General features: G+C 42.9%; 1 protein-coding gene, 1 non-coding gene and 1 pseudogene across 2 annotated transcripts; 1 reads left to right on the top strand and 2 right to left on the bottom strand.

Moving 5' to 3' along the window:
• Positions 1-17: 17 nt before the first annotated feature.
• Positions 18-2,825, bottom strand: LOC112078097 (protein jagunal homolog 1-B). The gene is made up of 3 exons (XM_024144434.2): positions 2,704-2,825; positions 1,158-1,267; positions 18-978 (listed from the first exon to the last, which is right to left on the bottom strand). Exons 2-3 carry the CDS (start codon positions 1,244-1,246, stop codon positions 516-518), a joined length of 552 nt encoding a protein of 183 aa, XP_024000202.1. The 5' UTR covers positions 1,247-1,267; positions 2,704-2,825; the 3' UTR covers positions 18-515.
• Positions 2,826-4,591: 1,766 nt separating this feature from the next.
• Positions 4,592-9,771, bottom strand: LOC112078096 (collagen alpha-1(VIII) chain-like; annotated as a pseudogene).
• A 3,314-nt stretch (positions 9,772-13,085) lies between these two features.
• Positions 13,086-13,140, top strand: LOC112078099 (U7 small nuclear RNA). The gene has a single exon (XR_002895590.1). It is a non-coding gene; the product is annotated as a U7 small nuclear RNA (small nuclear RNA).
• The last annotated feature ends 8,780 nt before the right edge of the window (positions 13,141-21,920 follow it).

Here is a 21,920-nt window from a genome sequence, read left to right as displayed (position 1 = left end):
TTGTGGTCCCCACAAAACATATTTACCATATTTATTATTCCATTCATTTCCTTTCAAATCAGTGAACAAGTGCAAACTTGTGGAGGAAGGAGCGGTAATTAGAACGTATGGCTAAGACTGGAGGTACAGTAGCTAGCATACTATCCTTTGGGGGACAGATTACAGATTATGGCAGCCAGCTCCATAGATCAGGATGAGATATAAAGAGGATGGGTTTCTAAAGGCAGCAGGACAGGTCAACATTAAACCCTGGAGTCTCAGACAACTCAAGTCTTAATCTGTCCACAGGCTCCAGAGCCAGGAGATGAGGTAATGGAGGTTAGAGGGTTACCAGGAAGACGACAGGACAGCCTGCTGAGTATTCCAATTAGTCCTACAACTATCAATTAGGGATGGCGAGATGGGGATGTAGAATTCAAATATAGATGGAAGATGGGCCTAGAAGTGGTGTCAGACAGTGGCAGGCAGCAATAGTCATTCCTTGTCAGTTGTTTAAATAATTTAGTCCTCTGTCCTCATTTCTTCTTCTTGTCTTGTGTGGAGGTGAACCAGGCGTCCAGCAGCTTCTTGCTGTAGTAGATCTGCCAGCCATGCACCTGCACCGCGATCACCATCACCAGGTACATGACGGACACGGCAGARAAGCCGAAGATGAAGCGGTAGGCCTTGCCGTGGCGGTACAGCTGCTGGGCCACCGGGAACATCTCCATACCCCCGTAGATGAGCGGCGCTATGCAGAAGAGRCCGGCACTGATCATGGAGATCACCAGGTAGCTGATGTTGTTTTTGGGCAGGGCCATGAAGCTGAAGAGGGAGGGGATGATACTCAGCAGGTAGGGGTACTCCCACTGGTAGGGAGCAGCCACCACACTGTGGGACACCAGGTTCAGCTGGCTCACTGTCACCTGGGCAGCTAAGAGGAGCCAGATCAGAACATGGACGATGTTCAGTTTACGGATCTCGGACTTGAGGGCGACACTGATGAGAAAGACAGAGGAGAAGCACAAGAATGTGATGTTTCAAATGGGTCACTGTGAACAAAACCTGTCATCTTGTTTTTATGTAGGCACTTAACCCTAATCGCTCCTGTAAGCCGGTCTGTAATAAGAGCGTCTGCTAAATGACTAAAATGCAAAACCATTCAAATGAGAGCGAACCTCATCTGGTAGTGTGAGGCCACTCTCTCGCGGTGCTGAAAGTCACTTCCGTCTGTGCCAGTAGCTCGAGGTCCAGCTCGGGAAGCCATGGTTACCGCCTGTCCAAAAAACTCAAAGTAAAACATGTCATTCATTGTGTTAGAGCTTTCTAAGGTGCTCATTTGTTATTTCAGAACTGCAGATAAGTATACAGCATTCGCTATCACTCTCGAAGACATCGTAACCTAATGGCAGTCTAATTACATGAGACAACTAGCCTTTAATGATAGAACTATACAATTTGTATGAAATGAGCAATACCAATGAATTAACAATTGCATTAGTCACATGCACTGTAAACAGGTGTAGACTAACAGTGAAATGCTTACTTACGGGCCCTTCCCACAATGCAGAGAGAAAAATAGAACAATAATAGAAAGATAATAACAAAGAATAAATACACAATGAGTAACAAGTACTTAGCCTTAACTCATATACAGGGTACCAGTACTGAGTCAATGATAACATGGCTATGTACACGGGGTACCAGTACTGAGTCAATTATAACATGACTATATACACTGGCTACCAGTACTGAGTCAATTACAACTTGACAAAATACATGGGGTACCAGTACTGAGTAATGATGACTTGGCTATATACACTGAGTACCAGTACTGAGTCAATGTAATTGAGGTAGATATTTAKATATAGGTAGGGGTAAAGTGATTAGGCAACAGGATAGATAATAAGCAGTATCCGCAGCGTATGTGATGACTCAAAAGGTAGCTATTTGGTTAACTATTTAACAGTCTTATGGCTAAGGGGTAGAAGCTGTTCAGGGTCCTGTTGGCAGTAGGTACCGCTTGCCGTGCGGGAGTACAGATAACAGTCTATGACTTGGGTGAATAAGGTCTATGAATTAGGCTAATAGATTAGTTGATGAGGCATAAATACAGAAATGACTTGTACAAAGCATAGCTGATCCTCCTAGTTTTCCTAAAAGTGACCCAGTGAACTTGACATTGGACACATGAGGATGATGGGCATGTGGATTAACACTAGCTTGGCTACCCTCTGCTTTCCTGACCCCTTCTGCTGGRTTATCAGATAACGCCAGGCCAGGCGAGGATGATTTCTAGTTAGCAAGTCAAATATTTAAATCCCCCCTGTGGGCTATTTAGAAAGAACCCAGAGGCGCTTGTGTTAAAATATTCATCAACAGGCCTGATTCCAATACAGTTTTTTAAGACAGAGTTAGTTAGCGAGCATCATCAGCTATTAGTCTGTAGTTTATAAAACGACCAGCTGCTTGTAAACTAAACAAGCATGCTCACAGTTCGTCCTGGACTGTGAGTGGGGAAATGCATGACAATGTAACGTTACAAGTCAAAATGTAAAAAAAGTCACCAAGACAATTTTAAAGTTACCAAGCTAGCTAGCCAGCTTGCCAATTTAGTGGTACTGCTAGATTAAGTCTCATTGCCGTAGACACCTTGCAAGAACAAACTACAGACAACTGCAGCTAAAGTTTAGTTTGCTAGACATACGTTAATGTAATACTTACTGTATGTTCAGTACAACAGTAGTCGTTACACGTTCAATCAACAAACTTATTGCGACTAAACTCGGTGGACATTCCTCCTTTCTCCCGTAGACATGTGCAATACGGAAGTGTTGACTATTCAGTCTGTGATTGGACAGATGACTGAACGGAGGGTAGTGGGGGACAATCCAAAAAGTTATACTAGTTGGAAACAGAAACGCTCATTGCGACAGGCTATGATCTTCTTGTTCTTCGTGAGGTTCGAAATAAGTTTGTTAATTGAATGTTTATAAATCCATTGAACAATATTATAAATCCATTACACTTTGTGATACAAAATAGGAAAAGGGGAAAGGGGAAAAATAAAATATATTTTWAATTTTCACTACTTTAACCGTATCAGATTCTACCCCAGGCCAACGACCTGAGAGGACGGGACACTACCACTCAACACACCCTGTAACTCTTCTGAAGTCAAATCTCCTACCCCCAAGTACTTTTCTGCAGCTGCCACCACAACATATATTTTCTGTGTACCACAGTGATCCATCACTGTGGTACATTTGATAACCATTGCTAAGGAGCCAACCTTACTGAAACATACAGTAAATCACTCATTGGCCTATCCCTCTGTTCTGGCACAGATCTACTATTCACAGGGATCCTCTCAGAATCCCTCACCCTTGATCCACCCTCCTCTACTTTCTTCACTGCCTCATAATAGGACATCTTCTGCACTACTCAGACCCTGGCCACCTCAACCTGCCTCTCTCGCACCGGACACCTCCAATTCTCCGCAACATGGGCACAGTTGACACACACATTTTTTTCCATCGAAACTACACATTGCTCTGTCCCATGTCCTCCTTCACACTTCCCACATCTTGGATTATCCCTCCTACACACTGCTGCAACCTGCCCATAAATGTGACACCTATAACACCGCAGTGTATTCTATGATATTCATTTGTTTGTAGCTATATGAGAGATGCATAACTAGTGGTCTGTCAAATATAAATTATTCTTTATGTAAACATTTAGCAACAAATGCATTATATTGAATTTTGTGAGTGTATGCAGTGTTGTACAGGTATTGACAAAAATGATGATGATGATCTTCTTGAAAACAGTGAGTAACCAACAATAGCATGTGTTGGACKCTCGTTCACACTGCAGGCCTTAATGCCCGAATCAGTTTTGTTTTTMAAATCCGTTTTGGAATACTGTACAAACAGKAAGTTACAAGTGACCAAATGGGATATGTGTGTGTTCAGACAGCAGTCATTTACTGACATGGCTATGGCAGTTGTCATAGTAATGGCAGGTGTGTGCGCAGTGGTGTAGGCTGATTGGTGGTGGTGCTCGTGMTTCCTATCGCTCTAAAGTTATGTAACAGGCTAAGGTGACAACAATGCCTGCCATGGACGTTTACTAGTTGCTTTAAATGTTCAAAATCATAMTGTAAGAACTCAAAGGATAAGATGATTCAACTTTAAAAACAAGTCCTTTTTGGATAGCCATAGCAGTCAACTAGCTCGCTAGGCGGGCTAGATATTGACTCATTTGCTTGTAAACAATTAACAAGCAAGTTGGCTAACACATGTTCTTGTCAAACTGTCAGAGTGTCCAGCAAGCAACAAGATATGCCAAATAAGTTTAAAAATAAATCATATTAGACAGTTCAGACTCAAGTCGCATGGCCGGACTCAGATTTGTATCTGATTCATACCACCTACGAAGATGATTTGAAATGTGGCTTGAAATATCTGATTCCATGTGTTTTTTGGCGGTTCAGATGGCAGGAAAAATAACAGATTAAAATCGGATATACAAAAAAAAATGGATTTGAGTCACTTCAAACGGCCAATGTGAACACAGCTTGTGTGCAACAGAAGAGAACACATTGTTTTAATCACTTCATCTTTATTTAGAAAAACAACAATAGTGCCAAAAACATTATACTAAGTTCTTCATTTGTTATATGTTTAGCACCATTGTCAGGTAACATTTATTTTTCCTTCAAGGCAGTCTCAACAGGTATACACATTTACAATTTCAGACAAAATCAGTAGTTCAACAAATAAATGACAGAGAGGAATACTGCCACATACCTTAGAGAAGTGTGGTTGACTTTTTAACTTAATGTGCATATTGAAAATGTTGACTATACACCCCTTCAAACTCCCATAACTCATTTATTTATTAATGCAGCTTGGCAGCTTACAACCAAATGTCTTCACTATGTTGCATATCAATTGAATTTTATTTTAGGTTCCAAACCATGAAACACTCTCATTTCCAAATATGATATCAATAAATAAAATGGTAGACACTTCTGCATAATCTGGAACAACGTGAATAAGTTATGATAAAAAAAAATCAATCTGTCGTGGAGGAACTATGGGATAGGATGGTAATACATACTGTGAATGTAACAGTGTTACTTATATGCCAAAAGTATAACCTGGCATGAAATAAAGACAGGATGTCTTCTGAAAAGTCCACACATGGAAGAATTATCTCTGAAGAATAATTGTGTACTAACATTAGGTATGCCTGACAGATAAAGCTGATGTGTTGATGCTTGCTTATGAAAGCTGCGGTAGACGGCTAGCCATTTAGTGGCGTCATATGGCTGTGACTGTTGGAATGCAAAGAACGGATATACTGAGTGCACATAACATAAATCTGATATGGAAATATAAAATACAAACAAATGCTATATATTCACATAAGGAGAAGAACATGTTGGGCAATGTAAATTCCATCCTAAAAATAGTTATCTTTAATTAAAAAAATAACACATTGTTTCCAATGTAATATGCTGCTATCCACAGTAGCGCCATAGCATGTCAGCAACCAGGTTTCTCTATAAACACTGTCAATCATCTGAGGTGGATGACACGCTACAATTGGGATAGTCAGTTTTCTCATATTTGCAACATTTTTACCCCCTATTAACCAACAGAAATTGTAATTTGCATAATTATCTGAATATCTACATACAGACATCTCAATAATTTATCTGAGGGTTTTGCCAAATTAATTTCTGGGGTAAATTAAAAATATTGCAGAGAGATTGATTTATGTATTTTTTCACCCATCTAATACTGCAATACAAAGGCAGAAACATACTATAGATGTACTGTAGCACTCACACATTCATTGGATAGTTCTGAGCCGAGTAGTAGTTTTCCACGTTGTCATCCTGTGTCACTATTGAGGTCAACAGTTTAAAATGAATAAAAACACTAATAAAACAGCTATGTAGTGAGTTGTGGTGTGGATGCCCTTTCTGTTGTTGTTGTTGATCTTCACATTGGGTACAATAATATTCCAGAGAATGAAGAGTGGACATATTGACCGGCATAAAGTCCTGCTGCTGGTCAGATGGAAGCTGTACATGCACAGTGTCTCCTTGCTGTAAGGGAGCACAGCGCTCCCTGACGCCTGGTCCAGGCTGCCCTTTTTGTACTCATCATATGTGTACATCACAGGCTCATTTCTTGACCAGCGCCACCCACACATTCGCTCCTTTGCAGTGGACGTGGTAAGCAAAGTAATAGATTCCCGGTATGGTACAGCTGAAGCGCCGTTGGGGATTGTAGTCCTGATGGCCATTGTACAGGAGCTTGTCGAAGACAACAGGGGAGCCTACGGGGGGGAAAGGATTGGTGAGCTGAGCCGTGAATGTTGAGCTCTACCCAGGCCGTTCCTGTCCCCTCCATTCTTTGGTTTCTTGTAACCGCCTTGTTTAAGACCGTCCAGACCAGGACCCAGCTCAGGGAGGATTTCACCAAGACCAGGTGGTTGGGTGGGGGGTCCGGGTGGGCCAGGGGAACCAGGTTGTCCTGGTTGTCCAGGCTGACCAGGGGGTCCACCGTTGCCAGGTTTCCCTTGGGGCCCTAAAGCGCCTGRAACACCAGGTTTACCTTCGCCGGGGTAGCCAGGTTTCCCTGGTGGACCAAGCTCGCCTTTTGGCCCGGGAAGACCGGGAGGACCAAGTGGCCCACCTGGACCAAAATTTCCAGGGATTCCCTTGGGTCCCTGGTGACCTTTTTCTCCGGGCATTCCACCTTCTCCCCTTGAACCGGGCATTCCAGGAGCTCCAGGGAGGCCAGGTAACCCTTTGTGGCCGTTATCCCCTTTCGGACCCAGTGGTCCTGGTATACCTCTCGGTCCTGGTTGACCACCCTCTCCAGGATACCCACCCTGTCCAGGAAGCCCTGGAGGCCCTGGCTCACCTTTAGGACCCGGCAGCCCCTTTGGCCCTCCATTGCCACCTTCTCCCTTCGGACCTGGGAAACCAAGACCCCCAGGTGGCCCAATGGGACCGGGCAGGCCCGGTGGCCCGTTGGGTCCAGGAAAGCCTTCCTGCCCTGGGAGACCTCCATGACCTTTGTCACCTTTTGGGCCTGGAGCTCCAAGAAAACCTCCATGTCCTTTGTCTCCTTTTGGTCCAGGATATCCTGGCTTTCCGTAACCAGGTAGGCCTGGGCCCCCTGGCAAACCTGGTGGGCCTGATTCCCCTTTACCGCCTGGGAACCCTGGTTGKCCTGGCAAACCATCTTGCCCGGGCTTGCCAATACCTGGTAGCCCAGGTGGTCCTGGTTCTCCTCCTTCACCTGGTGGACCAGCAAGTCCTCCTTCTCCAGATGGGCCTGGTTTTCCTGCCCCCCCGGGCAATCCTGGTAGTCCATTCAGACCTGGTTTTCCAACCCCTGGCAAACCCCCTTGACCAGGAGGCCCAGGTGGTCCACCAGGTCCTTTCAAACCTGGCAATCCTGGCAAGCCAATCCCTTTGTCTCCCTTGGGCCCAGGAAGACCAGGCAGTCCAGGTATGCCCTTGTGTCCAGGCTCCCCTCGAGGCCCAGGCTGCCCAGGCAGTCCCTGACCTCCTGGCTTCCCGATGCCTGGCAGGCCTGGTGGCCCTGGAAGACCTGGCCCSCCAGGCATCCCCATTGGTCCTACATCACCACCAGGACCAAGGTCGCCCTTCGGACCTGGCTGGCCGCCTCCACCAGGTTTACCGGGCATTCCCGGCATTCCGGGTTTCCCTATCCCAGGATACCCTTGGGGACCAGGAGGGCCTGGTTTTCCATGGGGGCCGGGCATCCCTTGACCTAGCATCCCTGGAGGGCCCTGTGGTCCTGGAGGCCCTTGGGCTCCTGGTGGCCCCTCGGGACCAGGACCCTGTAGTCCCCTATCATCAGGTGGTGGGCCTCCAAGGCCTTTCCCATTACTGGGATATGACTGACCTGTGGATGACATCAATTAGCATTTATCATGAATTACTGACTTGAGTTAGTGACTTGAGTATCTCATTGAGCACATAGGAACATGACCAATTAATATGCATGGACATTGGGTTAAGCCCAATGGACCTTCATCCGTAGATGATGGGCCAAATTATTATTTTTGAAAATGAATGCCAAAAGCTGGCTTTAATGTCCCCCTTGGACACAGGGTGCTGATAGTGGATGTTAAAAGCATGTTACATTTCCTAGTTATCAAACATACTTTCTTTCTGCCTTCTCTGATTCCTTGCTTGATTGTTGAAACAGTCAAAATACACATTTATGTGAAATGTCTTACACTCTTAGAAAAAAAGGGTTCCAAAAGGGTTCTTCGGCTGTTCCCATAGGAGAACCCTTTTTTGTTCCAGGGAAAACACGTTTTGGTTCCATGTAGAACCCATTTGGGTTCCATGTAGAACCATCTGTGGAAAAGGTCCTACGTGGAACCCAAAAAGGTTCATACCTGGAACCAAAAAGGTTCGTCAAAGGGTTCTCCTATAGGGACAACCAAAGAACCCTTTTAGGTTCTAGATCGCACCTTTTTTCTCAGTGTGTACAGTACCTGCAATATGCCGTATTTCAAATCAAATCAAAGTGTATTGGTCACGACAAAGATTTGCAGGTGTTATAGCAGGTGCTGCGAAATGGTTAGGATGCTAGCTCCAACMGTGCAATAGAATGACTCGCAAATACAATACAAATAATAAAACATCYAAACAAGAAATWGCAGAATGAGTCCAATAAACAATCCAGGKGTAGATATATTAGAATGAGCATGTGTCAGAATCCAGAATATAAATACGTGGTGTGTAAAGACAGTATATCATTTGGAAGGAAAATGGTTTGTATAGTAGTAACTAAATTAGGATGAGCTATGTGGAGAACACAGTACAGACATACACAGTGAGTAAACAACAGTGTATTTTGCCTGCTTCACATATGATTTGTCAAGGATGCTTTTATAACCCATGAGCTGGATCTGATTTCCTGTGGATGCTAGGACAGATGACGTTTGCTTTGGCGAAGGGAGAAGAATCTTGGAAAAGCAGTTGAGAGGTGTTTTGAATGGAACTAACATGTCAGAGACTGGGTAATGGTTTCATGTCAGCACTGCCCCATGAACATGGCTAGTCTACCTCTGGTTGTACCATACTGTCCATGTTGGCTTTCCCTTCAAACCCACATTGGTGGCCATGGCCATGATCCAATTTAAAATCCAAATATGGTTCAAATATGCTATTGTTTAGCCTACACTCTTAGAAAAAAAGGTGCTATCTAGAACCTAAAACGGTTCTCTAGCTGTCCCCACAGGAGAACCCTTTGAAGAATCCTTTTTAGTTCCAAGTAGAACCCTTTTGGTTCCAAAAAGAACCAAAAAGGGTTCTCCTATGGGGACAACCAAAGAACAATTTTTTTCTAAGTGTGTACATTTCTGTGATGTAGACAATCTATTAAAATCTCACCTTTTCCCTTGCCCTTATTAGGTGGCATCTGGGGTTGTTCGTGCATCTGTGGAAGCATCTGTGGAAGCATCTGTGGAAGTTCTTGCCCATACTGTGGCAGCACATATGGCATCTCTTTGCCGTATGGCATATGTTGTGGCATTTCCTTCCCGTACTGTTGCTTGGGCAGCCCGTCCCCATTCCCGTTCCCGTTCCCATACCCGTTCCCTAGGGGCATGTGAGGTATCTGTTGCATGGGCTGGTGCTGCTGGGAAAGGTGCTGCTGTGGGTGCTGTGGCTGCTTGTGCCCGTAATATGCCGCCCCACGGGCATGGTTGCGTAGGACTAGACACAGCTGGAGTGCCACCACCAATAGATGAGTAGAAAGGGACAGGGGGCTTTGGCATGTTTCCTAAATAAGAGAGGAGCCAGGTCAGCAGATTCGATTTTCAAGACCATAGAATGAGTTAAGCAGAGGTATTCTGAACAGATATATTAGAGAAAATGTAGGGCAGTACAATAACCCCTCGCCAAGTTTCTCGGAATCATGAGACTAAGATAAGTGTGCTATTTAACATTTTGTAGCAAGGCCTCAGGATGCGCACTATAACCATATGACTATACACAGCGAGGGACTCCAAAATATTCTGATCATACTGTACTCTGAAACATTTTAAAAACATATTTTTGTGGAACAGATAATAAATAGTTCTGACAAGCTAAATCACATGGATTTGAATTTGATACTCCAGCATGGACAGCCAGGCCACTCCTCAAGGGCAGATATTTTTGGCTCTGAAACCATAACACTCTTATTCAGAGGTGGGGTTTTGAGTTACTGGGCGGGTAGGAAAAGAGAGCGAGCTCCTTGTTGTTGTGGATGTCAGTTCCTGCTCTAATGAAGAGATGTGTTTTGCATCATTGAGAGCGAATGTGCAAAACTTCAAACTGAAAATAATCCAACGCATTACTTCGAAGCTTCACACAGTACAATTGTTACTGATCCAGTGGGCCTACCCAGTGAAACGAGAGAAGAGGTGATTCATTATACGACTGTATTTCTGTTATATATCTTGATAACTTGTTGTTGACAGCGCAAAACATTTTGGGATAATATCAACCACAGACTAATGAAAGAAATACCAAAAGATAGTTTTAACACTGCAGTATGCTTGTTTGGGTTTTTAAGAGAACATTTGGTTAAAACAAGGTGTTAGAGTACATTTGGAGGGACACTGAGCTAGTTGAAGATTACTGTTGATCAGTGGAGGCGTGAGGGGGCGCTCCTAATAATGGCTGGAACGGGCCAATGGAACGACATCAAACAGATGGAAACCATGGTGTTTGATACAGTACATTCCACTGATCGCTCCAGGCATTACCAAGCCCGTTCTCCACCAACCCCCTGTGCTGTTCATACATTATGATTAGTCTTATTCCAGACACCTAGGCAAAACAACTGTGAAAGGTGAGGAGTTAGATGCAACATAGCAGAGTCTAAACATGACAAAGTCTTCACAGCATATCTATTCACTGGGCAAAAGCTGGTTGAACAACGTTGTTTCACATCATTTCAACAAAATAAATAATGTGATGACGTTGAAGCAGTGGAAAACTGATTGGATTTGCTCATCAGTGTAGAGAGTTTTGTCTTTTCTTTTTGTACCTAAATCCAATGGCATGGTGACATTGTTTGTGGATTTCACGCTGAATTCACGTTAATTGACAACTCACCAAATGGAAATCAAAACTAGACTTTTGAACTGACGTCGTGCACAGTGGGTTGTCAGTATATGCTAAGTACATGCAGTACAACACTGACATGGCATTTAAGTGACCTCCCAGACCAAAGGAAAAGCAATAACTAAATGGACAATGGAACGTGTGGTTCTTGTAGACATCAACATGGACCACATGTCATGTTTTGTCTTTGATCATGTCTTGTCCCGTGTGCTTCCCTCTGCTGGTCTTATTAGGTTCTTTCCCTCTTTCTCTCTCTCTCTCTCTCCTCCTCCCTCTCTCCCTCTCTCCGCTCTCTCTCTCTATCGTTCCGTTCTGCTCCAGCTGTTTCTCATTCTCCTAACGACCTCATTTACTCTTTCACACCTGTCCCTATTTTGCCCTCTGATTAGAGTCCCCTATTTCTCCCTCTGTTTCCGCTTCTGTCCTTGTCGGATTCTTGTTTTGATGTTTGCTGTCCTGTGTCCTTGTTCCGCCCTGTCGTGTTCTTTGCCTTCTTCAGATGCTGCGTTTGAGCAGGTGTCTATGTCAGCTACGGCCAGTGCCTTCTGAAGCGACCTGGCAGTCTGTGGTCGCGGTCTCCAGTCGTTCCTCTCTATTTGACGAGAGGATTTCAGTTTCCTGTTTTGGATTTACCATTGATAATATCCAGGAGAATCATTATTTGTTTAATACTGGAAATAAAGACTCTGTACTATTACGTCGCTTTGGGTCCTCATTCACCAGCATAACACCACAGTACTAACCTACCACCTGAATCAAGTCATTTATGGTTTGACTTGACAAAAATATCTCTGCTTTCACTAACCATTTAATGCACAGTTTGTCTACGCAGTAACCATTTGTACTCGCTCAACACTGGATAAAATGACCTCAMTCTGTCCAAGTCAAGGTTGTGATTCTCCATGCTTTCATAAGAATCAGTCTGGCCAGGCTGTGAACAGGAGAGAACAGCAGTGAATCCATTTATAGCCCACATGCCAGATGTATTATGTCTCAGAAAACAAGCAGGAAGCAGGGGAACAGGATAACATTTTGTTTTATGCTCAGCCAAAATGAATTGCCCTAAAAAAGCTTAAATGCTGACTTTATCAAGTCTTGGTTGTGACTTAGAAACAGGACATTGGACCTAGTCAAAGCTACGGAACACTTTGACTTTCAGGGTTTTCCAAATTTCACTAATGTCACCAGTCCTGTTGATCAAACATCTTTAGAATGTTTACTGGTAGAATTAAGCATAATTTCTCATTCACAACCACTGTAGGAGCATACCAGGAACAACGTGTTGATGGAATTGATTAATCCCATGAGCCAGTGCGAAATAAGAAAATCACATAAACACCAAATCACTCCACACTGTTCCTTAACACTGCCAACTACCAAGCTGTGAAAGCACCATAACATACATCCAGACCTTTGTGCTGTTACCATGACGTCTGGGAAATCAACAACACATTACCATGTCATTAGACTGAAGGGCGCTACCCACATAAAAAAAGACTACAGTTTACTATAGAATACTACACTACTTATTATAGAATTCTGCAGAAAACTGTAGTATGCTGTAGAATACTATACTACACACTGCAGTATTCTTCGATCATGTGTATTACTTAGTATATCATTTTGTAGTATACTATAGTAAATACTAGTGTTATCTGCAAAAAAAATACTGTAGTAAATAATATAGATATGTCAGCAAAAACACATATATAAAAACGATAGTAGATACCACAGTATTTAATTTGCATATACCCTGCCCATTCCCCACCCCCATATCCCAATATGTGCCAGCCATAAGTGAGAAACCTACATGCCAAGTATAGACCATAATTATATTGTGTTCCGTATGGCTATTGAAAAGAGCAGAAACTCTGAACTACCTGTTCAGACCCCAGTCCAACCTTTCTACCTACATGTTATGGAAAATKTGCTCTTTTAGTATTTCTCCAGTAGGTTTCCTCAAGGAGAAAACCTCCACTTCTATCTCAAAGATAATGCAACTAAAACACTATAGTAAATACTACACTATACTTCAGTCCACMAAAACACTACAGTGAATACAACAGTATTCCTGCCATGGTATACACTACAGTCGTTTTTCATGTGGGTAGGCTGTTGGAGCCACACAAATTGGCTGCCGCCAGTGTTGGAGCCACAAGATGGCTGCCGCCAGTGTTACACAGTCCACCCGCTTACTGTCAATGCAATGTCAGCGTTGTRTCRGCTAACATTGGCTCAGCCAGCAGACATTCCAATTTCAGCTGCAAATTCTTTGTGTATACTGTAAGTAGTGGAWCTGTAGACACATGAATATGGTTGATATTATCCCTCTATAGAYCACGAARGCTGCCAGACTGTATTAATGGATAACATTTGTAGGCCTATAGTGTACAGTAACTCACCACATCCATAACCTGTTGCATTGTGGGGGGACATGTGCTGTAGGCCGGTGACTATTTATTAAATTATTCTATTTCCCTCTGCTAATTTTGSTTTAGTGTTTTAATAGCAACATCAGCCATTTTGTTAGAGTTTGGAATTGGTTTTGGAAAGCTGCKCTGGATRGATTCTCCWCGCCAGAATAGCAGTCATTAGGTTGATGAATAACACATGAGAAATCATGGGAATAATGCCTCTATTATTCCAACCACCAATGTTAAAATAATACAATTACAATAAGCACATGGGGGAAGCATCAAGCAGCTGTGTCACATGTCAGTGTAGACCAGACCAGAGACTGTGAGGAAGAATGGCCTGTAATATTCACTCTGTTCATTCTCAGAGCAACAACATGAGTGGAGCTACGCCCATTCCCTTCATTCCATGAACGACCTCCTATCCACTGTAATTACACTGTGCTGTGTGAATAGAAAAACTGATCTGCACAGCAAAAAATACAAAACAGTGTGGATTACCCTCACAGGAAAAAAACATGATTTCACATCAAATTCAACATAAGATCACATGTGATCACATGACAAGGTGTGTTTTTGTGATCAGGTGAAATTCAGGGTCCAGTTAGCTGTTGTATATGTAACCTCTATGGTCACTCACCTGCACACCTCTTAACTTGTTTTATCTGCACTGTGTCTTCCACTTGTCTTTTCTGTCAGAATAAACTCAACTAAAACACTCTGGTTCTGGGTTGCAGCACCATCTCATAAACACAAGTTGTCTGACATGTCCTTCTCTCTCTTTCTGCTCTTTCTACACAATGATGATGGAAAGTTCAACTGTGTGTGTGCCCGTGTGTCTGTGTGTGTCTCCATGCGTGTGTGTGCGTGCGTGTGTGTGTGTCTAATATGTTTGGTTGTGTGTATTTATTCCTTGTGTCACTATTTCAATGTTTTATTGAAATTGTTATCTTTATCATTAACTCTGCATTGTTTGAAAATGACCCGTAAGTAAGCATTTCACTGCTTGTCTGCACCTGTTGTTTACGATGAATGTCACAAATCAAATTTGATTTGATGTAATCTCTTTGACCACAAGAGGGCGCTACGCCCAATCATTCCACTCTCCACACATCTACAGTAGCRGAGAAGACACCCCTGACACCTATACCTCACCCTTTAACTAACATCCTACTTTCACCACTAGTGGGCAGAAATCAGTACAAYACTTGACAGACGCAGTGAAGACATCATGAGAAAACAGCATTGTACCTTGTGTTATGGCAAGTTGTGATTCTGGAGAATTGAGAATTTGTTAGGATTTGTTTTTAAAAAACAATTTGCGGCCAATAAGCTCACACACACACACACACACACACACACACACACACACACACACACCACACCAACCCCAACACACACACACACACACACACACACACACACCACACACAACACCACACACACACACCACACACACACACACACACCACACTTCCATAGAAGGCCAAACTCAAACGCCCTCCACACCCTGGATGTGTGTACATTCCTCCTTTCCTCTATTTTCCTTTCCCATCCTTCCCTCCTTCCCTCAATCCCCTCCTTCCCTCCTGCCTCTCTCCGCCGGCCCGTCGCTGAGTAAGGAAGAGAGAGTCACGTTTCCCCTCAGAGTGAGTTGTTCCACACAGAGAGCACATGCTGCTAAATGGGAGATGATTAGAGACAGGAACCTAGGACGTGACTATATGTGTGTGTGTTTCTGCGTGTGTGTGTGTGTGTGTGGACCCACCACCGCACCCCGCCGGGCCGCAGTACTCCTTTAAACATGGACCACGTCTCAGGAGATTTGTACAACGCTGCCAAGTGATCGGTGCAATAATAAACATAAGGTGTGAATGTATGTACGCTTCCCTCACGGTCGTCTTTACTGTTCTTTCAGCRGCGCTGAGCGCTGAGATCAAAGCATTGACTTATGGAGAGAAGATGTTTATTCTGCCTGCTGAAATAATCTTTCCATAATAGAACAACTTGGGAGGTTATGTTACACTTGTGTAACCGGTGTGAAATGACTGGCTAGTTAGCCYGGCGCGCTGTGGGGCATTTCAATCAGTGATGWCACTCKCTCTGAGACCTTGAAGTAGTTGTTCCCCTTGCTTRGCAAGAACCGCAGCTTTTGTGGAGCGATAGGTAACGATGCTTCGTTACCTATCGCTGTTGTCGATGTGTGCAGAGGGTCCWMGATTCAAACCCAGGTTGGGGCAAGGAGAGGGACGGAAGCAAAACTGTGACACTTGCATAGATATTGTTGCCATCAACATCATGCTGAAGGTGTGAGGAGAAAAGGCACTAGTACAGAGAACAATCTATATTCTACATAACACCCTTCAGACATACAATATCTCTGTCTGTCTGTCTGTCTGTCTGACTGTCTGTCTCTTTTTTTATTGAACAATTACGCACGTCCATTTCCTTCCTCCATGACCTGCTAACCTCTTGACCTGACAAACAGAAAAAGCATGCTCCTCTTACCCTTAGTGTCTCCTCTCCTCAAACCCAAGGGCCTGTCGGCGCCAGAGGGCGCTGTTCGAGGACGATGACCTGTAACTCTCGCTCTGACCGTTTGGACCCAGGCATGGGGTCTTCACGTACTTTCCCTCTGTATTTGGTGGGTTGGAGATGGGGGTTTCCCGAGGGCATGAGCTGGCTGTGACTCTGGCTACAGGTCCGATGAAGTTTGCGGTGCAGTTGCTAGTCTAGGGCCTGGCAACGAGAATGATGATGCAGTAGAGATCCTGGAACACCATGACTTTTCTCAGACAGCTGGGTTTTAAACTACTGAGCTGACATCTCCCAGTGCACTGGCCCTTCCCCGACTTGGCTGATCATACGCCTTACAGTAGACGTTATCACGCTGAGTAGACGGAGGTGTATATCACTTGCTGGACAGTAGTTAGAGGTGTTATACCTGGGGGACAGTAGTAGAGGTGTTATCACTCTGGACAGTAGTAGAGCGGTGTAATCAACTCTGGAACAAGTAGTAGAAGGTGTGGGTTATCACTCTGGGACAGTAGTAGAGGTGTTATCACTCTGGACTAGGAGTATCTGGAAGTAGTAGAGGTTGTTATCACTCTGGACACAGTTAGTAGAGCTGGGTTATCGACTGCTGGACAGTTAGTTAGAGGGTGTAATCACTGGATGGAACAGTAGTAGAGGTGTTATCACTCTGGACAGTAGTAGAGGTGTTACCATTATAACAGTCGTTAGAAGTGTGTATCACTGATGAACAGTAGTAGAGGTGTTTCACTGATACCAGTATAGAGAGTGTGTTATCACTGATGAACAGTAGTAGAGGTGTTGTATCGACGCTGGACGATAGTAGAGGTGTTATCACTGATGAAACAGTAGTAGAGGTGTTATCACGCTGGACAGTAGTAGAGGTGTTATCACTCTGAACAGTAGTAGATGTGTTATCACTATTTACAGTAGTAGAGGTGTGTATTCACGCTGGACAGTAGTAGGATGTGTATATCTGCTGAAGTAGACTTTGTATTATCTGGACAGTAGTAGAGGTGTTAATTACTCTGGACGAGTATTAGAGGTGTTATCACGCTGGACAGTAGTAGAGGTGTTATCACTCTGAACAGTAGTTTAGAGGTGTATCACATTTTACTTTTACACTTGTATCACTTACCAGTAGTAGATGGTGTTATCACTCTGGACGTAGTAGATGTACTGTGACAGGTGGGTTATTACTCTGGACAGGTATTAGAGGTGTTATCACTCTGTGACGAGTAGTAGAGGGGGGGTTTGGTTTTCGACTATGAACAGTAGGTTAGAGGTGATGTATTACTCTGGGACCATTTAGTAGAGGGTGTTATTTACTTTGGACAGTAGTAGAGGGTGTTATCACTCTTGGACAGTTGAGTAGATGTGTTATTATCTGGACAGTTTAGTAGAGGTGTATTGTATTTATATTTGACAGTAGTAGATGTGTTATCGCTCTGGACAGTAGTCAGAGGCGTGGTATCACTCTGGGACAGTAGTACGAGGTAGTTATTCAACTCTGGACCAGTAAGTAGAGAGTGGTATTACTCTGGAACAGTTAGTAGTGTTATCCACTTCCTTGGGACAGTAGTGAGAGGTGTTATCACTATGAAACGTTAGTAGGAGGGTTATATCACTCTGGACAGTAGGAGAGGTGTTTATCACTATCTGACGAGTGAGTGAGTGTATATCACTATTACAGTAGTAGGTGTGTTATCACTCTGGGAACAGTAAGTCAGAGGTGTTCATCACTGATGGAACAGGTAGTAGAGTCGGATTACACTGATGAACAGGGTAGGAGAGGTGTTATCAGCTCTAACAGTAGTTAGATGGAGGGTGTTATCACGATTTACAGGGAGGGGGAGTGTGTATCACGACTGGGACAGTTGAGTAGATGTGTTATCACTCTAGGACAGTAGTAGAGGTGTTATCATATGAACAGTTAGTAGAGGGTGTGATTACTCTGGACAGTAGTAGATGTGTTATCACTCTGGACAGTAGTTAGAGTGGTAGCATGCTCAATGAACAGTAGTTAGAAGGTGTTTATCACTCTTGGACCAGTAGTAGAGGGATGTTATCAGCTATTGGACAGTAGTAGAGGATGTTATCACTTCTGGCAGTACGTGAGGTGTTATCGACTCTGGACAGTTAAGTAGACGTTGACACTATTACGTATTAGATTGTGGTATCACTCTGGACGAGTTTAGAAGATGTGGTCTTCCCTCTGGACAGTAGAAAGATGTTGGTATCCTCTGGGGGACAGTAGTAGGAGGTGTTTATCACTTGATTGAACCAGTTAGTAGAGTGTTATCACGTCTGACAGTAGTAGACGGTTTTGGTGTACTGCGTTGTTATCACTGATGGACAGTAGTAGAGGGTTATGCGATGAACAGTCAGTAGGGTGGTTATCAACTCTGCGACAGTTAGTAGAGGTGTTAATCACTTGCTGGAAGTAGTTAGAGGTGATGTTCACTCTGGAAACAGTAGATAGAGGGGTTATCACTCTGGCAGTAGAGAGGGGTGTATATTCACTCTGGACAGATAAGTAGAGGTGTTTTATCACTACTGGACAGTAGTTAGAGTGTTATCACTCTGGACAGGTAGTTAGAACTGAGGGTGTGTATCACTCTTGCGGACAGTAGTAGATGTGATTCACATCGTGGACAGTAGGTAGCTAGAGGTGTTATCACTCTGGACGAGTAGTAGGAGGTGATTTCACTCTGGACAGTAAGTAGAGTGGTTTAGATTTCACTCTGGACAGTAGTAGAGGCGTGTCTATCCTCTGGACAGTAGTAGAGGTTTATCACTGCTGACAGTAGTATAGAGGTGTTATCATCTGGGACAGTGGAGAGTGGATTTCACTCTGGACAGTAGTAGAGGTGTTATCCACTATTCGACAAGTAGTAGAGGTGGTTATCCACCTACAGTAGTAGTAGATCGCGGGGACAGTAGAGATGTATCGACTCTACCGAGTAGTAGGGTTTATCACTATGAACAGTAGCTAGAGCGTGTTATCACTAGACAGTAGGTAGAGGGTTGTTATGGACTGCGGGACAGTATTAGGAGGTGTGTATTCTCTGGGACAAGTAATTAGAGGTGGTTATCACTTCATGGCCCGAGTAGTAGAGCGTGATCACTCTGGACAGTATGGGAGTTAGATGATTATCACTATGAAACAGTATAGAGGTGTTATCCACTATGAACAGTATGGTAGAAGGTGTTATCACTCTGGGGACAGTATTAGAGGTTGTTATTACTGCTGGACAGGAGTAGAGCGGTGTTTCACTCTGGACGTCAGTGAGAGGTGATCACTGATGAAACAGTAGTAGAGGCTGTTATCACTCTGGACAGTAGTAGAGGCGAGATGGTCTAAAATGAACAGGTAGTAGAGTGTTATCAACTTATGGTAACATAGTAGAGGAGGTCCACTAGATGAAAAAAGAACGAAGAGTAAGAGGTGTCATCACTAGATGAACATGGAGTCAGTGTCATCACTATGAACAGGTGAGTAGGAGGGCTGTGTTTCACTATGAACGAGTAAGTATTGTCATCACTATGAACAAGTAGTAGAGGTGTGATCACTATACAGTTAGTAGAGGTGTTATGCACTATACAGTAGTAGAAGGTGTTATCATATACAGTAGTAGAGGTCGTTATCACTATTACAGAGTGAGAGTCGTTATCACGATTTACTGTATTAGAAGTGTTATCATCTGGACAACAGTAGAGGTTGTTATCACTATTTACTTGTATTTAGATGGGTGTTTCAACTATGTTTACTGTATTAGAAGGTGTTATCCACTAGTACAGTAGTGAGGTCGTTTATCACCTATTTACGCCGGTATTAGATGTGGGGATCACGGATTACGGATTAGAGGTGCTATTGACTCTGGACAGTAGTAGAGGTGTTATCACTATTTACTGTATTAGAGGTGTTATCACTATGAACAGTAGTAGAGGTGTTATCACTATGAACAGTAGTAGAGGTGTTATTACTATTTACAGTATTATAGATGTTATCACTATTTACAGTATTAGAGATGTTATCACTATTTACAGTATTAGAGGTGTTATCACTATTTACAGTATTAGAGATGTTATCACTATTTACAGTATTAGAGGTGTTATCACTATGAACAGTAGTAGAGATGTTATCACTCTGGACAGTAGTAGAGGTGTTATCACTATTTACAGTATTAGAGGCGTTATCACTCTACAGTAGTAGAACTCTGGACAGTAGAGATGTTATCACTACAGTAGTAGGGGTGTTTTCACTATTTACAGTAGTAGAGGTGTTATCACTCTACAGTCAACAACATGCCAGTCCTTCCTGGTTAAGGGTTGACGAGAGATTAACTGCTTCTTTTCATGAGAAATATTACTGCAATGAAAATTCCAGATTGTCTGCGTAATCAAATAACATTCAGCTCAGACACCCATACATACCCCACAAGACATGTCACCAGGCATCTGTTCACAGTCCCCAAGTCCAAAACGAATTCACGGCAACGCACGGTATTATACAGAGCCATGATCGCATGGAACTCCCTTCCATCTTCCATTACTCATTCAAACAGAAAAATTACAGTACCTTTAAAAAAGCGGGACTATGAGGGGACACACACACYAACACACACATTGTTTTTTAGTTGTGTTGTTTGTATATCGTTGTGTTTAAAAGTTGTGTGACTGTCCTTGTCTATCAGTGTTCTGTTACTTGTCATGTTTTGTGTGTTTTGTAGACCCCAGGAAGAGTAGCTGCTGCTTCTGCAAAAGCTAAGGGGGAACCAAATAAACAAATAAAAAGATGAACCCAATATTTTATTTACAGCAGGTTTTTAAAGGACCAAAGGTGTTTTCATTTTTTTGCAAATTAAAAAATAAAAAATACTGGTATCGTCTCGGCCCTAATATATAGTATAATATATTTTTATATCTGTGTCCATACTGTCCACAAGTTTCTAGTATATAGAGTTTCTGGTTCAAGAGAAAATCAACAAAATCATGAAAAAATCATGGAAAAAATCTAATCAACAATTACATTATTTTCAATTAACTCTGCAACTCTTCCAACTATTGTATTTTGATGATAACTGCCACCAGTTTGGCACCAACACATTTACAACAAAGACATATTGACATAAAAAAAATACAGATAAATGATATTTCATGCTGAAACCCTCATGTTAAACACCAATGGTATTCACTAAGCTGATGGTTTGTATTTAGAATAATGTTTTACAGCTTTGTCATTGTATTTTTTATCATCTTATTATATATATAGTAATAGTCAAAGTTTAGACACACCGACTCATTCCAGGGTTTTTCTTTATTTTGACTATTTTCTACATTGTAGAATAATAGTGAAGACATCAAAACTATAAAATAACACATATGGAATCATCTAGTAACCAAAAAAGTGTTAAACAAATCAAAACATATTTTATATTTGAGATTCTTCAAAGTAGCCACCCTTTGCCTTGATAACAGCTTTGCACACTTGGCATCCAGAGTGATCAGTGACACAATGATTCCCAGACTCAGAAGACATCCCTTAGGCTTCATGTCGGAAATGACTCTGAGACCTCTGGATTAAGAATGATTTACAGATTTGATTAAAGTAATACACAAACATGAAAGAGCTGAGTGGGGATACGAAGACACCAGCATTTATTTTAAACCAAGAGGTATATTTCTGATCCGATAAGATTTCCAGGAAGAAAAAAATAGAACTATTGTGTTTGCAATGTATGTATCCAGCACCATGGACAGAGGACTGAGTGCTGCCAAACACGAATGGATAAACACCGGACTGCACT

Source organism: Salvelinus sp. IW2-2015, unplaced genomic scaffold (assembly GCF_002910315.2).
Source record: "Salvelinus sp. IW2-2015 unplaced genomic scaffold, ASM291031v2 Un_scaffold5256, whole genome shotgun sequence".
NCBI classification, from domain to species: Eukaryota; Metazoa; Chordata; class Actinopteri; order Salmoniformes; family Salmonidae; genus Salvelinus; species Salvelinus sp. IW2-2015.
Note: the sequence above shows the minus strand (reverse complement) of the source record. Positions and strands in the feature narration are given on the sequence as shown.